At 41.6% G+C, this 14,744-nt stretch overlaps 1 protein-coding gene across 1 annotated transcript in view; it reads right to left on the bottom strand.

Moving 5' to 3' along the window:
• The window catches only part of FNDC3B (fibronectin type III domain containing 3B), a 170,780-nt gene extending 156,401 nt beyond the window's left edge, over positions 1-14,379 (bottom strand). The window contains 2 exon segments of the mRNA XM_075717148.1: positions 4,833-4,908; positions 14,269-14,379. Of these exon segments, the coding sequence (XP_075573263.1) occupies positions 4,833-4,908; positions 14,269-14,379 (187 nt within the window).
• Positions 14,380-14,744: the final 365 nt, after the last annotated feature.

Genomic DNA, 14,744 nt, shown 5'->3' with positions numbered 1-14,744 from the left:
CAAAAAGGAAATGAAGTGTTTAAAGTATTGATGTATTTATGAAGTATTTATTATCCGTCAAAACTATATAAAAAGAGCAGCTTTTAAAATACCGATGATACAGCACGTATACACGTTTCATCGCTCAAAAATACTGAATTAAGATTCTAAATCAGTCTCCCTTTAACCACCCACAGAGGTACAGTTTTGCAGTTAGAGCCCAAAACTCAGCCAGGGTGGTTGGCGGCACAGGACGAGCGGGGCTTTCCTCCCGCTCCCCAGGGATACCATCATTTTCAGAGGAAGCAGACTAATACTTTGTCATTAATACGCACATGGCTTAAAAGGAAGCAAGACTGGCCATCCAGTCGCACACAAATCAGGGACGTGCCTTACGTCTCCACGTCACGCCACTGGCCAGGAGGCAGCCCCAGCGCCCAGCAAGCACTCGGGGGTTTCACAGCCCAGGCAGGACAGCGAGCGTGCCTCCCGCCCGCGCCGGCACATCAGCTCCCCGTCTTCGACTCGATTCAGCTTCTAGCAGCTGGTAAAAAGAAGATTCCTCTCAATTCATCCCCAACATCCCCCTTCTTTATTCTTTCATTTGGTGTTATAAAGGCTACAAAAGTCACATACCACAGCATCTCTTCTATTACGTGGGACGGAGAAGGCAAACCCTTAGGAGCACAGGCGTGTTGTCGTAAGGCCTGTGTCTGGAGCACAGGGCTGATGGGGAGCGGCTGAGGGAACTGGGGGTGTTCAGCCTGGAGAAGAGGAGGCTGAGGGGAGACCTCATCGCTCTCTACAGCTCCCTGAAAGGAGGGTGTAGCGAGGTGGGTGTTGGGCTCTTCTCCCATGTAGTTAGCGATAGGACAAGATAGGATGAGATAGGACGAGAGGAAATGGGCTCAAGCTGCGCCAGGGGAGGTTTAGATTGGATATTAGGAAAAATTTCTTTACAGAAAGGGTGGTCAAGCATTGGAACAGGCTGCCCAGAGAGGTGGTGGAGTCCCCATCCCTGGAAGTGTTCAAAAAACGGGTAGATGTGGCACTTCGGGACATGGTTTAGTCTCGTCTACCCTTGATTGGCTTAGAGTAGACTTGGTACTGTGGGTTAATGGTTGGACTGGATGATCTTAAAGGTCTTTTCCAACCTAAACGATTCTATGAGGGTAGCTGGTAACTCCAGTCCTGGTGAGGGCACCTGGAACCGCTCAGACGCTTCCCTAAATAACCCAACACGTGGACTGTGCCCTACAGACCTATACTCAAGGGCTGGATTTCTCCAGCAGACCCGATTTATCAATCTCTTTAAATCTGACCTCTCAAGGAAACCACAGACCCCCTTCATCACCCACTGACCAGCTAAACTTCTCCCAGCCACTGTCGCCTCCGTGAGCCGCTGAATCCAGTCCCCCACCACGGCCAAGGGGGTGACGAATCAAGGTCTTAAACAAGTCACCTCTGGCTATGTGCAAATAGAAAACAGGAACGAAGACAGCACTTGCTGTAACACACTGTATGTTCAATTAAAAGTACACATTTATTTCAGTTTTATAGTATTTTAGGGGCATAGTATCTCAGTTGGGGGTGGGGGTATTTTTATTTTTCAAGTTTTCACTGATTGCCTTACTGGTGAAAACCTAAGGAACTGGAAAAAGTTTTTTTTATTTAGGATTTCTCTGCTATTCCAAAACACCGGAGACCTTCAAATGTGCATCTATTCTTTCTGTTTTTAAACAGCGATTACTCAATTAGTAGCTAATTACACTTCCTTCAGGGTGTTTAAAACAGAGGATATTCCACAAAGGTTTTCCTCAAACAAGTGTCTGTCTTCCAACCTTGAGAAGACAAATGAAGATTCACTAAGTCGTCTTTTTTGCTGCTGTTTTCATGCCTGTCCTCTAACACACATTATCCCCACTCATCCCCAGATACACCATAGCCGGGGAGCCAAACAGGGTCCTGGATATAAAGTGGTGGTTCACAGGACATCCAAAAAAGGCTCCAGAAGCACAAACTGAAGATTTCAAACTTCTCAAAAAGCCACATATATTTAAAAAAAAAAAAAAAAGCTTTCACAAAGATAAAAATCACTCTACATAAGCGAAGTCAGGTGCCCCTGCAGGACAGATTCATGCCAAAGGAAAGAGCAGCTTTTGTATATCCTGAAGAATTTAGTGTAACCAAGTCATGACATCTCCAATTTTTAGTAACAGCGTTCACTCCCTGAACTCAGGAGAATCACACAATTTATAATAAAGTACTCCTTCATATTGTGAATGCAAATGAATCCTATTTACAATCACATTTTATGTCATAACACTGAATATGTGGCAGTAAGGAAAAAGTGAGTATTGTCCGTTCAACGGGGAGCTACCAGCTCACAGGCACGCACACTGCCCAAAAGGAGACTTTCATGCTGCCTTAACATAGTGCTAAAATTATTCCATAGCTTCCTAATCATAGTGCCATGCGGGAGCAAAGGAAAATGCATCATTATTGTCTAACTGCTGCCCGACGTATAGGGAATACATTAACCTTTAAACATACAGAATGCTCTATCACAGGGGGGAAAAAAAGGCATTATAAGTTTTGTGGGGCAAGGGGGTATGTAGTCTCCAGAAACACTGTGCACAAAATAATCCTGCCTTACAAGAACCTCAGAGCACAGGAAAACCAGAACTGTCACAAATCCTACTTAGTATATTTGCTGGCTGATTACAGTTTCTTCTGCAATAGATCACTATTAACATTATTTAAGTTCCACAATCACACTGTGAACACACCTTTACCAAAAGAAAAAGAAAAAAAAAGCAACAACAGTAATATAGCCAGGAGCTCTTCCGTGTTTGAAGCATGTACTTATTTCAGCAATAGAAATATTTCACAATAAAGTAGGAGTTGAAACTTCAGCATGAAAAGAACATCGGCATTTTCAGACCAAACTTAAGGAGTGTATACAAACGCATGTGCTTTGGCGGTCAATACTGCAGTTCTACCAAAAAAAGGAGAAAATCTTGTGCTACAGACTCTAAATTAATTTTATGAAAGACTGCTGATGAGTACCAAACAAGCCCCATTGGCACAAACATGTTAAATTACTGGGAATACAGAACCAGGAGGTTTCAAGTTGCGTTCGTTTAAATACAGTCTGAGAAACACTTTGGGCATGAAAAAAATTATAAATAAATAGTTTCATAATTATATTTGTAATGGAAATTTTTAATGTACTAACCAATATAAAGCATTCCTTTCAAATAAAAGGAGTAGCCAGCTTTATTCCTCTGTTAATTGCCACATGGACCAATTTCTTACCACACAGCATGTTGGCTATAAACCTTAACAAGCAGTTTGAAATTGCTGCTATTATTGCTCATCAAGACCAAGTAATCATGGATGGTGTTCAGCGAAACTTCTGTAACGTCTATCTCAAACAACTGTTAATTCCTCATTTCCATAGGGGTGAAATTTCAAGCAACAACGACCAACTCCTCCAATGTTTAAATGGGTGGGGGGTGCACGGAAAAGATGCAAAGAGACTGCAAGGTGGGAAATTCCAGCTATTTCAAAGGACAAACTCTTCCCTATGGGAGCGGTGCAGCACTGGAGCAGTTTGCCCAGGGAGCAACCTCCATCCTCGGAGAGCTTCACAAGTCAGGAGGTGGTGGACAACCTGATCCACCTCTGACACCGTCCCTGCTTTCAGCAGAAGGTCAGATCAGGTGACCTCCAAGCTCCCTTCTAATCCAAATGCTAATAAAAAGCATAGTTATCTATGAGCAGTATGCTTTTAGTGTTTGATGCAGTCTAAGAAACAGTCTTTCTTGAGTATTTTTGAAATTCACAGTCAAAATGGAGGGGCAATTTGCTAGCTATACAATTATTATTAAACTGACTTTTTCCCACCGCATTACTATTACTTTTTTCAGGAGAGGCTTTTGAATGAACAGCCCACTGAGATTGCTGCTTAGCGGTGTAAGATCTGGAAGGGATGGGGGAGGCAACACCACCTACCTCCCCTCCCAAAAAAGCAAGATAATGGCATAGGCTCAAAAGATATCACTGAAAGCAGTATTAGCAGTACAGCTACGCAAAATCTATTCCCTTCAAATTTTGATTTAACCTTCCTGTATTTACTGTAGACAGTGTTATACCTAGGGAAATATCTGCTTCCCTTCAAAGGTATATTTGCTACTAGCTAGAAACCCCCTTCACAGTACTTAATATACAGCCCGAAAGGTCTTTCATCACTTCGCCCTTCAGACCTGTTAAAAGATTTTGTGTGGGCTCCCTCGTACAAAAATCACAAGCACTATTTATCATATTTGCACAGTTTTACAGAGAAGTAAAAGAGCAAAAGACTGCTTACATGCTTTTATTCAATACTACATAATTAACTGGCTCTGCTTCTGAAGAAACGATTTAATTCCACTCTAAACCAATCTGACTTCTCCAAGCACTCTGCAATGTCTGTACTTCCCTGCTCATTTTCTATCCCTCCCGACACCTGTATCAAAACAAAACAGTTCTTCCATAGATATCTGCTTAATTTGTTAGTAGTTTTCAAACTAACTTGGGTTCTCTCATTTGTATTTACTATTTGGTTAAAAGAAAATATGTATATATAAAAAATAAAAAATGCTGATAAATGACAGAACAGAGAGAGAAATCTCCTGAACTTGCAAGAAATTAAAGTCCTATAACATGTACAGCAGCCAGGTCTGCAACTTCTCACTCTTTAAGTGCTTCACTGTATTTTCAGAACTGCATATCACTTTTTATTAGAGATGAGAGAACAAGTTTTCCATCATGCAAGCAATGCTCATCCACACGTTTGTGTATTCTCTTACCTTGGATGCACTGCAGGGTTCCATCCTCAGCCCTTATTGTAAAGGTCTCACCTGGATTAACTTGAACCAAAAAGACCTGCCGAAAGAAAAACACATTTGTTTCACTGGGATCTTCAAAGATTAAATTTCCCCAACCCAACAATTGTGTTATCTGTACTTTGGAAGAGATATGGGGGGCAGGGAGGGAACAGACTGGTATACTACATCTTTGGGTACCAGCACAGTCCAAGAGCCGGTAGAGATTTAAAGCCTAACTACTCATCTAAATTTTAAGACCTGAAATAAAGATGCAACTCTGTTGTGTGCAGGTGAAAATTATGGCTTCGGGTTCCACCACCAAACTCCTGACTATGTTTAACTTGGCCAAATGCTGATAGCTAAGGACATAAATCTTTAGACCACTGGTACATGAGAGCAGAGAGCACAAACTCCAGCACACAGCACCGAGCCATACCAGGATTTCAAGTTCACAGGAATAAAAGGGTTTTTTTCAGTGTAAGGGGAGTTGATCCATCACATTTTTGAAAATTTATCCTTCAGTCCTACCCATAACACATATCAGTTAAGCAAAATCCATAGACACACACACAGTTCAGCAGTTGTGCGCAGAACCAGTAATAAACTATTTATTTAGTAACAAATACAATACCATTTTTTTAAATAATCAAAATATCACCCCAGTCTCCCACTGCTGAATTCTGCAGACGATGGGAATGCTGCAAAGACCAGGAAGCACCAAAACACATCCCAGTTCAGTGTACATTGTACTCATCTTCATTACTTTTCAGGTGTCTAAAATGATGGGTTTAGAAGTTATAATTTAGATTTCTTTCCTTAATGGAGAGTTTCACTGGGAACTAGTGATCATTTAAGCCATGCTCTTGATGCTTGTGAAACTTCTACTCAAATACTTTAAACACGCTTCTGTTAACTTTGCATTGACAGAAGTTCAATCAAAATCTGGATTAATCTTAGTATAAATTGAAAATTTAGATTCATATCTTTTTGTCAAAACTCTCTCTAAATTTAGGTCTGGTCTTTATATTCTGCGGCCCCTGCATGCCAAATTTAATCATTCAATCTGGAAAGTCAGAATTTGAATTACTGTTGTGTTTCTGAATTCCTTAGGCTAAACACATAAGATAATTAGTGCCTAGATGACCTTTTGAATTACAGTAATCCTACAGAAACCCATTATTCCAGCAACATTTTTAAAGCACAAGCTGGAAATCAGAAAAATGACATATGAAAGCCATTATTTTGTCTGCAACAATAATTTCTCGGGGAGCACTGATCAGGGTGGATCTGATCCAGCATACAGAGCACAATAAATGGTTCAGGAAAGATAAGAGGCACAAAGCCATTCCATCCCTAATCTCCAAACAATCAACATTTAAGTGACAGCATTTAAGTGCTCTTTTGCTATGAATAGGCATGGATCATCCACAACAGGATATGGGCATCAGGTCAAAAGAAACGTAGAGCAAAGCAGCATCATTCAGCTAAAAAACAACAAACCAGAAACCTGAACATAAAGAGGCAAAGAATCATAAAAATATTTCGCTAGCTCATTTGCATCACCTGTCTAAACCAACAGCTCTAAAGCTGGTTATTTATTAACACACTTGATTAACATAAAGCGGATGCCCTAGCACACCATCACACCTGTGGAAGAACTTGGTCCAACTCCTCAAAATACATGCCCTAACTAGATTGATGTCTTGCGTATGAAAAGCTCAATCTTTTCCCTAAAGCGGGGAGTTGAGTTTAATGGCAGATACAAGACTGACCACAAGAGAAGGATTCCTCTTACTACGCGAGACGCATGTCTACCCCTGAGTTATCAGAAGGGTATGATTTACAAATTCCTTTTTAAGGAGTCATTGCAAAAGGTCCATCACCAGCCCAAGTGTCTGCATTAGCACACCTGCAGTTGTGCTTTGAAAATAATTCCTTGGGTTTCCACATTTAAAAAAAAGACTGTATCCCCAGTAACAGGTGTTGCTTACGATGGTCGAAATGAAGTAGCATTATCCTTGCCTAATTATGCAGGTTTTTACCACAAACAAATTGTTCCATCAACAAATTTGTTTCCTGAAGGGCAGCAGCCGTGGCGGTTTCATCCTCCCATCATGAACTCATGGGGAGAGCCGGCCATTTATACATAGTAGCTTCTGTTAAAGTGTTATAGATATGGAAAGTATTCCTAATGGACAGTTACTAGAGTACAACAGCGTAAAGATTTCATATGTATTTAAAAAAAAACCCAGACCCTCAGCACTAGTTACTGTCACAAAACATGGGATTAAGTTGGTCAGAAAGCAAAGTTCCCCATTGCGTGCTGCAGGATAACAACCATCAATTCTACTTGGCCTGACTGGGGTATGGACTATATTGTTTTGCCCAAATTCTAAGTACAGCCCAATAAACACAAGGGACCACAAAATATTTTCACCCAGGATCTTATTTTGAGTTTAAATATCAAATACATTGAAAGGATTACATTTTTCAACTATTAGCTTTGCAATTAAGCCACAGGCCTTCTCAAAATTATATTGCTGCTGGGAAAGAAGTGCTTTATTCTTGCAATCAATGATTTGCAGCAAGTTCCACTATGGTTTTCACCTAAAATCCAGTGAAACTAATCCTGGTTTCCCAGGCTCCTGAGTAAGTTTTTCAGCTTCAGTGTTCATAAAGTTGTAGTTGTGAAATGCATACGATTTGTACCATCTGATCTCCTAATGCTTTACAAGCCTGAAAGCCAAAACCGATCTGGTTTTATCGATATTTGGACATTCAAATACATACACAAGCACAAAGATTTTCAAAGGAGGTCAGTGAGCTTGACTTCTATTAAACCAAGTAGGTCTCCTGCACCTAATGATGGCAGCCCCACCAGATCTGCACTTTCAGAGTAGGTCTTTTTGTGCTACAGAAGAAACACCAACATTTGTAAAATTCATTCACTTCAGTAAAATTTCAGAAAAGTTAAAAGCCAAGGAGCAACCCAAGGCCAAGAGAACCCAAGGCCCTGAGCCACCAAGCCTCTGCATATAGCTGAAAAGGCCACCTCCAGCCATGCAGGCTGTCTCAGAACGGTGAGGAAATCAACCTCCAGCTATGGTAGCACAGAAAAGCACATGCTAAAACCAGTAACCATCAGTGCACAGAATGGGCTTAAAAGTTATACTGTAGGCACTAATTGCATTGGAATAAAGTACTGTAGCTGTCATTTCCTAAAATGTAAAAAAAAAAAGAAAAAAAGAAGTTCTGAAGATATTAAAAGACATTCTTCTGCACTGATGCTCAAATTAGCCACCTTTGGAGCAGAAGAAAGCACTTACGGGCTGTTGCTGGGGGAAGGCAGCTATACCAAGAGCGAAGAGGAACAGTCGACGTGCGACTGGTGTGGGTCAACACTGGAGCAAGGGCTGGACGCCAAGGATGGATGCTGGGCACACGAGCACGTGTACCCGAGGTGGCCTCAGACCCAGGAGCAGCAGTCAGGATGTTCCTCGGGCAAAACCCTCTGCTTGCCCCCCACTGCAACCCCGCCCCAGCCTCTCTTCCCTGCCCAAAGCTGGGGTACTGGGTTTGCCCCCATAATCCACCCCACCACCCCAACCCCTCTGCACTCACCCCATGCCATGCATAACCCCCGAGAGCTTGCAATTGCAAAGCACCGACTAACAAGCTGCAGAGTTGAGGTCAAACCATTAAAGCCAGCCCACATGGAGTGTTAGATACAGGGCATTTTCCAGCCAATGCCCCCGATTTGTCCCAATTGCCGAGGACAAATAATATCGAGGCACACTGCAACTTCTTTTGTTTATACACACGAAGGATGTCAAACTAATTCAAAGATTTATTTTTCGCACATCCTCTTAAACTGCAAAACCATATTCTGCAGCCTGGAATGCAGCTTTTTTGCTTCCTTTCTACACAAAGGATCTTCACGAGAACGCTTTGTTTCTGAAACTTTTAATTAAAAATCTGAGGAAAGCAATAAAAAAAGTCTAAAGATAACGTCTTTATTTTAATGAAAACAAACACAGATGCTCTTTAATTGCCCTATGTATCTTCCAACATTCATCATCCCAAGTACGCCTGTTTATGAGATGGCAGCAAGAGGAGAGCGAGCTTGAAAAGTCGCTTTGAGCCCACGCTGCTGCCCTGCAGCATCACGAGGGCGCGGTCCGAGGACGCTCCAGCCCAGTTTCAGGCCCCTGGCCCCCTCGCATCCAAAAAGCTGGTGACAGCTGCAAGTAGGGTGACAGCAGCACAATCTCAAAGGCTTTTTCTTTTCCCTAAAAAGTACTCGGGTGTTTGCTTTAGCAGTTTAATCCACTCAGTGTTGAAGCCCAGCTTTACCTGCTGCATCCTCAGAGAAAGCTTGCTATCTCCATAATGCACTTTTTTTTTTTTGGCATTTATTTTGCATTAAAGAATGTTATTGTATCTTATTTAAACAACGTTTGTTAAGACTGATTGATGTTACTAAGTTGCATAGTTACTATAAATATTTGTAATCACACACACACTCAATTTGGCAATAATTGCTCTCTGTCCAGGCTGTTTTCATGATGAGCCAAATGCGTGTCACTCATGTCCCCCTCGTTCCTACTATCCAACTCTACTGCCTACTGGGAGCAGGGGAAGAGACTAATGAACCTGCCAGCAAAGTCTAACACAGGCTTAAAGCTCAGGTTCAGGAATATAAAACTACATACATTGTGGGTAAGCAGTCTCACACAAAGCAGAAAATGCTACCTGGTAAGGACCAAGGGCATACGCTATTTCCTATTTTGCATCATACTGGTTTACTTATACAAGTGTTTTTTAAGCACACAGAAGAAAATCCACATTCAAAACAGGCCATCGGCTCCTAACTGCTTTGCTGCAGATCACCTGTGAGCACAGGGGGCACAGCAGCAAGTAGGAAGACATTCACTTGCATCCATGCGATGCAATACAATCCAATGCTTTAAAATATTTCCACTTTATGAGAACCTCTTCCTTGCCAAGGTCAAACAGCCACTTGCACTGCTTTGGCTTATTAACACCCTGCCTTAAGCATTTTCCAATGTGGCGAATTTTCCCTTCCCTGTTCAGATATAACGTGCTTCACACAGCTGGGGGGCACGGCATCATAGGCACCACCTGGGTTCCAGCCACACATTCGTCACAAATGCTTTAAATTATTAAAATCTACTGTATTTACAATTTCTACAGTGCATAACTTTTGGAATATATTGCATCTTTGGGGGGGTAAAAAAAAAAAAACCCACCACCAAAACAAAACAAAACAAAAAGCACCACCAAAACCCCCAAAACCAGAATAATCACTTGGGTCCATTCTCTATTCTACTTTAAAAGACTATGCCGCAGATCCTGATGAATTTCCAGCTCCATCCCACAAGAAGGACCAAAGAGTTCACATCATTCTGTGTGCAATATTCTTCTCTGGAATGCACTCCTCCTCAGCCACACAGGAGCAGGTAGGATAAATGCTTTCAACTTCTCTTCAGTAAGAAAAATCAGGGAACACGCTACATCTTAAACAATAAAACAGCGAATTTTAAAAATTAATACTTTGATAATAGTGTTCTGGGCTTAACTATCCCTTTTTTCCATAGGACAGAAAATAGAGGCATGAAGCGATTCAGTCGGTTTACAATGACTGCTATTGATAGCAAAGCCCACAAGTGACAGATCCTGAACTCCTTAATTTATCACAAGTTAAACACGCTCCAAACAAGCAGTAAAAAAAAAAACCACACAAAAAAAATCAGTATATCTGCATAACAAATTGCTCTGATAAGCAAGAAATTTTAAGATTCATAAGGTTTTAGCAAATTCCAGGTTTCATTGCATTCACAAATTCTGTGTTTTGCTGCATTCACAAAGAAACATATTTGTGAGAACAGCCTCAGAGTTTGCCCACCAACATCCTTCGGTTAAAATTCCTTCAGGAAAGTTCATTCTACAGACTTCTTAGATAGCAAACACTGCCCATGGGTCAACTTTGCTAACACTACTCATCTGCCATATGTTCTAGTCTAAATGCCTACAACTACTGCATCTGCTTTAAAAGTCAGTAAATTTAAACAGAAGGAAATTTCATCATCCTTTATCTGATAGCCATTTTTCATGGACTGATGCTTCTCAACTCGGGTATCTTCGGCGTGTACCAGTTAAAAACATTTTTCTTCTTGAAACAAGCCTCCCAGTGTGCAAGTATCCCCCCCCTCCCCTAAAAGGACATTTCTACAAGTACACGTAAAAAAATTTCCAGAAAGCATGAAGAAATAACTCTACATTTTGGCACAAAGGTCATTCATTCAGCTCAGCTGCTGTTCAGGTACAGTATAAAACCCATCTAAACGCGTTGAAGCTCTTGCAAGGTGCGCAGACTTGTGCTACAGGAAGGTACCAAATCTTGTTCCTCATTGAATCGTCTTCCTTATTCAAAGCCTGTGACCCTAAAAGATAAGAACAAGCACGCACAGCGCTACGTACAGTGCCTGGGCTCGAGCCAAATAGTGAAAAAACAGGGTTTGGTAAACACACCTTTACAAAGAGCAGGCAAGCAGAACACTTGCTACACCACTGCAGGTGCAGTGAGCGAACCAAGCCGAAATAAAACGTCCCAAACTAAATTGCCCAGCATTCTGTACAGACATGCTATGGCACAGCGAGCTGCCCCTCCCCTTTATACTCCAAGCTTTTTAGAGCTTGCAGTGGAGTACCTACAGGAAACCATTGAAATTCTTGGACCAAAAGGTTAATTATCACTCCCCGAATCCCCACAGGAATTACAAGTGGATTAGAAGCAGGAACAGAGTAAGCAGCAGCTCTGGAAGGGGCATGAAAGCATTAAATACAGTCAGCAGTAGTGGAAATTAAGTGTGGGAAACTTAAAAAAAAAAAGCCAGTGCTAGAAATGCCATTTTGGGTAGTGTAAAGAAGAGGGATTACCGTCAAGCAGACAGACATTCCTAGCTCTGCCCTGTACAGCTCTGCAGCTCTTATCCCCAGGAAGATAAAACACTTGAACGTTCCTACGCAATTGCCTTACACGACAGGCCTGTTTACTGGCAGAACTGCCTTTTGCATCAGCCCCCAGCTGGCTGCTGGTAAAGCTAAGGTGTTCTACCAGCTCCTGCCTGCTCTTTTCTACATGTGTAAGAACTGGTCTTTAGAGAAAAGCCTTTCCTCTGAAGCTCAGCGTTTCCCGGTAGGGCTCATAGCACAGCTCTACCGTGGCTGAGGCTTTACATACCCAGTAACACATAAGGGTGAGCAACAGCAAGCGCGCCCAGAGCACCTCATCAGAAGCAAGCACTGTCAGCTCCAAAGCACAAGGCACTGGTCTGCGTGCTGGCCACACTGCAATCTGCAAAACTCCACGTGCCTCGTCTCCCACCAGCTCACCTATGATGCTTCCTTACCACCAGCTTCTAATGGAGACTGTAATTACAACCTGGAAAAGCACATGTCCTTAGAAAACTAGCACCTATTTATGGAGTAGTAGAAACCATCTTCAAGGAAGTCATTCTTACATGAATCTAATCTGAAGGCTGCTCCTGTCTTGCAAGTAACTAAGATAAACCTCTTCCAACAAACACGTAACATTTGCTTCTACATTACATTAAAAAAAAAAAAAAATCACGTTAAGAACAATTAACGTAGCCCATTTGCTGCTAGTATATGCAAAGATCAAACCAAGCATTTATTCCAATTCATTCCATTTTAGAACTGTACTTTTAAAAAGTGAAGACATCAACTAAAGCTTCAGGATCAGGATGAAAATGATAAAGCATAAAGGCAGCTAAGCTTTGCAACATATGAGGCCACGTGCAGATTAGAGGCCAAAAAAAGTCTCACAGAAAACTGGTATGCCAACTACAAGTACTGAAGAGATAAGGTGATGAGGTCTACAAGCATCATCCAACAAACATTTATGCAGAAAAGGAACCTGGCCCAAAACTGTTCTGCTGAGTCATATTTGCATAGCACAGCAAAAGCAAGAAGTAACGCACTTCCAGTATGTCAGCAATTCTTTTTACTCCAAAACATCAGATGAGAAGCAAGTTTAAAGGCAATGGAGGCATCCACCCAGCAAGGCTGCTGAATCATCACTGATGGGGAAATTCAAAGATTGACTTAGAGCCCCATCTCAAAGGAGGGGTCAGAAGACTTCATTTATTCTTTCTGTAACACAGAAGGACCCACTGGACAGTCTAAACTGATAAATGGTTTCCAGCAAGGAGGAAAGGGCACATTTAAAGAACAATTATCCTATCCAGTAGCAATAAGATTGTTCCTCCATTTAAGCATATTAGTATTGGACTTGGTAAATAGAGCCATCAAAAGCTTTCTTTTCTATGTTTTCAAGTTGAAGCATGCTGTGCAGAAATTACTTTAAAAAAAAAATTCACAGCAAAGAAAATCTGTATCACAATGAGAACCCAGATAAGCAAACAGATTTAGAAGCTTACAAGAAAAGCGGAAATTTTTCTTCCTCTTGAGGTTGGTGCAGCTCAAAACACAGCTCGGACGGAGGAACAAATGAGGGAATGAGTATTAAGAGAATGACATTTTATAGTGATTCATGAAGGACAACTTATTCCTACCTTGGTTAAAATACTTTGCTGAAATGTCTCAAATCAGGAGGGAACCAAATTGAGTTAACACAGAAAATTGCTAGGGTAGATGTTCTACAAAGAAAAGGATTAACCCAAGATGACAGGTTTGGGAACCTACCAACTATCAACTTGAGCCTCCAGGCTGTAGCCTGACATGAAGGCATCATTATGGTCTTATAATCATTCTACCTACTTCTGATGAAGCTTATGAGAGAATATCTCCCAGAAAAATCTGAAAGCAACTATAAACTTGCCTTCCTTCAAAAGCCCACTCACTTCTGCTTCTTATAATGAAGCACAGGGTAATACATAGGACTGCTGAGATGAGTACATTCGGGTAAGCAAAGAATAGCAGACGTCACAGGACTCGTCTTCAATTGTCAATTTCTTTCCTTCTTCCCCTTTTTTACAGTCTCAGCATTTTTAAGTTCTTAAAATCTCCTCACAGATACTAGCAAGATGTCTGGACAACAGCTAGCACAAGTATATCAGGAGACTAACTTTCTGCAAAGTTCTCAAATATGTAGCATTTATAGCCATTATTTCAAGCCCATTATTTTAACTTCAATGAACACACACGCAAATAATCACATTAAATTTAATGATACACTTAAAGCATTGTTTTTAATGTCTTGCCAGTGTAAGGGCAGATTTCAACCTTCCAGGAACCACTTTGCCCTCCCTAGTGCTAGGGAAAACCATCTTCCCTATCTTCCCCATCTTCAAATTCCCTTAGTGGTGCAGAAATAGTTTATTTAAGCCAGCCATTTTCTGCAAAGCTCACTGACCTGCTGCGATCCATCGCCATTCACGATGTGAGGCATCATGGCTACCTCCCCGTTCAGCAACGGTGGCAGCTCCAGCGGAATTTGGTCGGTCATCATCATTGTGACGTACATTCATGGAGAATTTTCCTCAACGGGAATCCTGCAAGAGAAGCATCAGTTAAAGACCCTGGAAAACCCACTCGTACTTTAGAAGGTCACCGGCATCTGCATGGATTTTGCCATTAAGGTAGCAACCTAAGCAGGACCCCTGCTTTTGTAACAGGGTGTATACAGGAAATCGAGGCACTGCACGGAGGTTTTAACTGTTAGGTCAAGAGCATGGAAAGTCAAGTTTCCATGCAAGATTTCCAGAAACCAACTAGCCAGATGTCCATTCTTTCCCACGATTATAATCCCCAGCCCTCACCGCACCACTGAAATAGGCAAGTTCCAAGACACTTGGAGGGCGATTTCCTCTGTTCCTAAAAAATCAGCAT

The sequence above is a fragment of the Pelecanus crispus genome, chromosome 9 (genome assembly GCF_030463565.1).
Source record: "Pelecanus crispus isolate bPelCri1 chromosome 9, bPelCri1.pri, whole genome shotgun sequence".
Lineage (NCBI taxonomy): Eukaryota > Metazoa > Chordata > Aves > Pelecaniformes > Pelecanidae > Pelecanus > Pelecanus crispus.
Note: the sequence above shows the minus strand (reverse complement) of the source record. Positions and strands in the feature narration are given on the sequence as shown.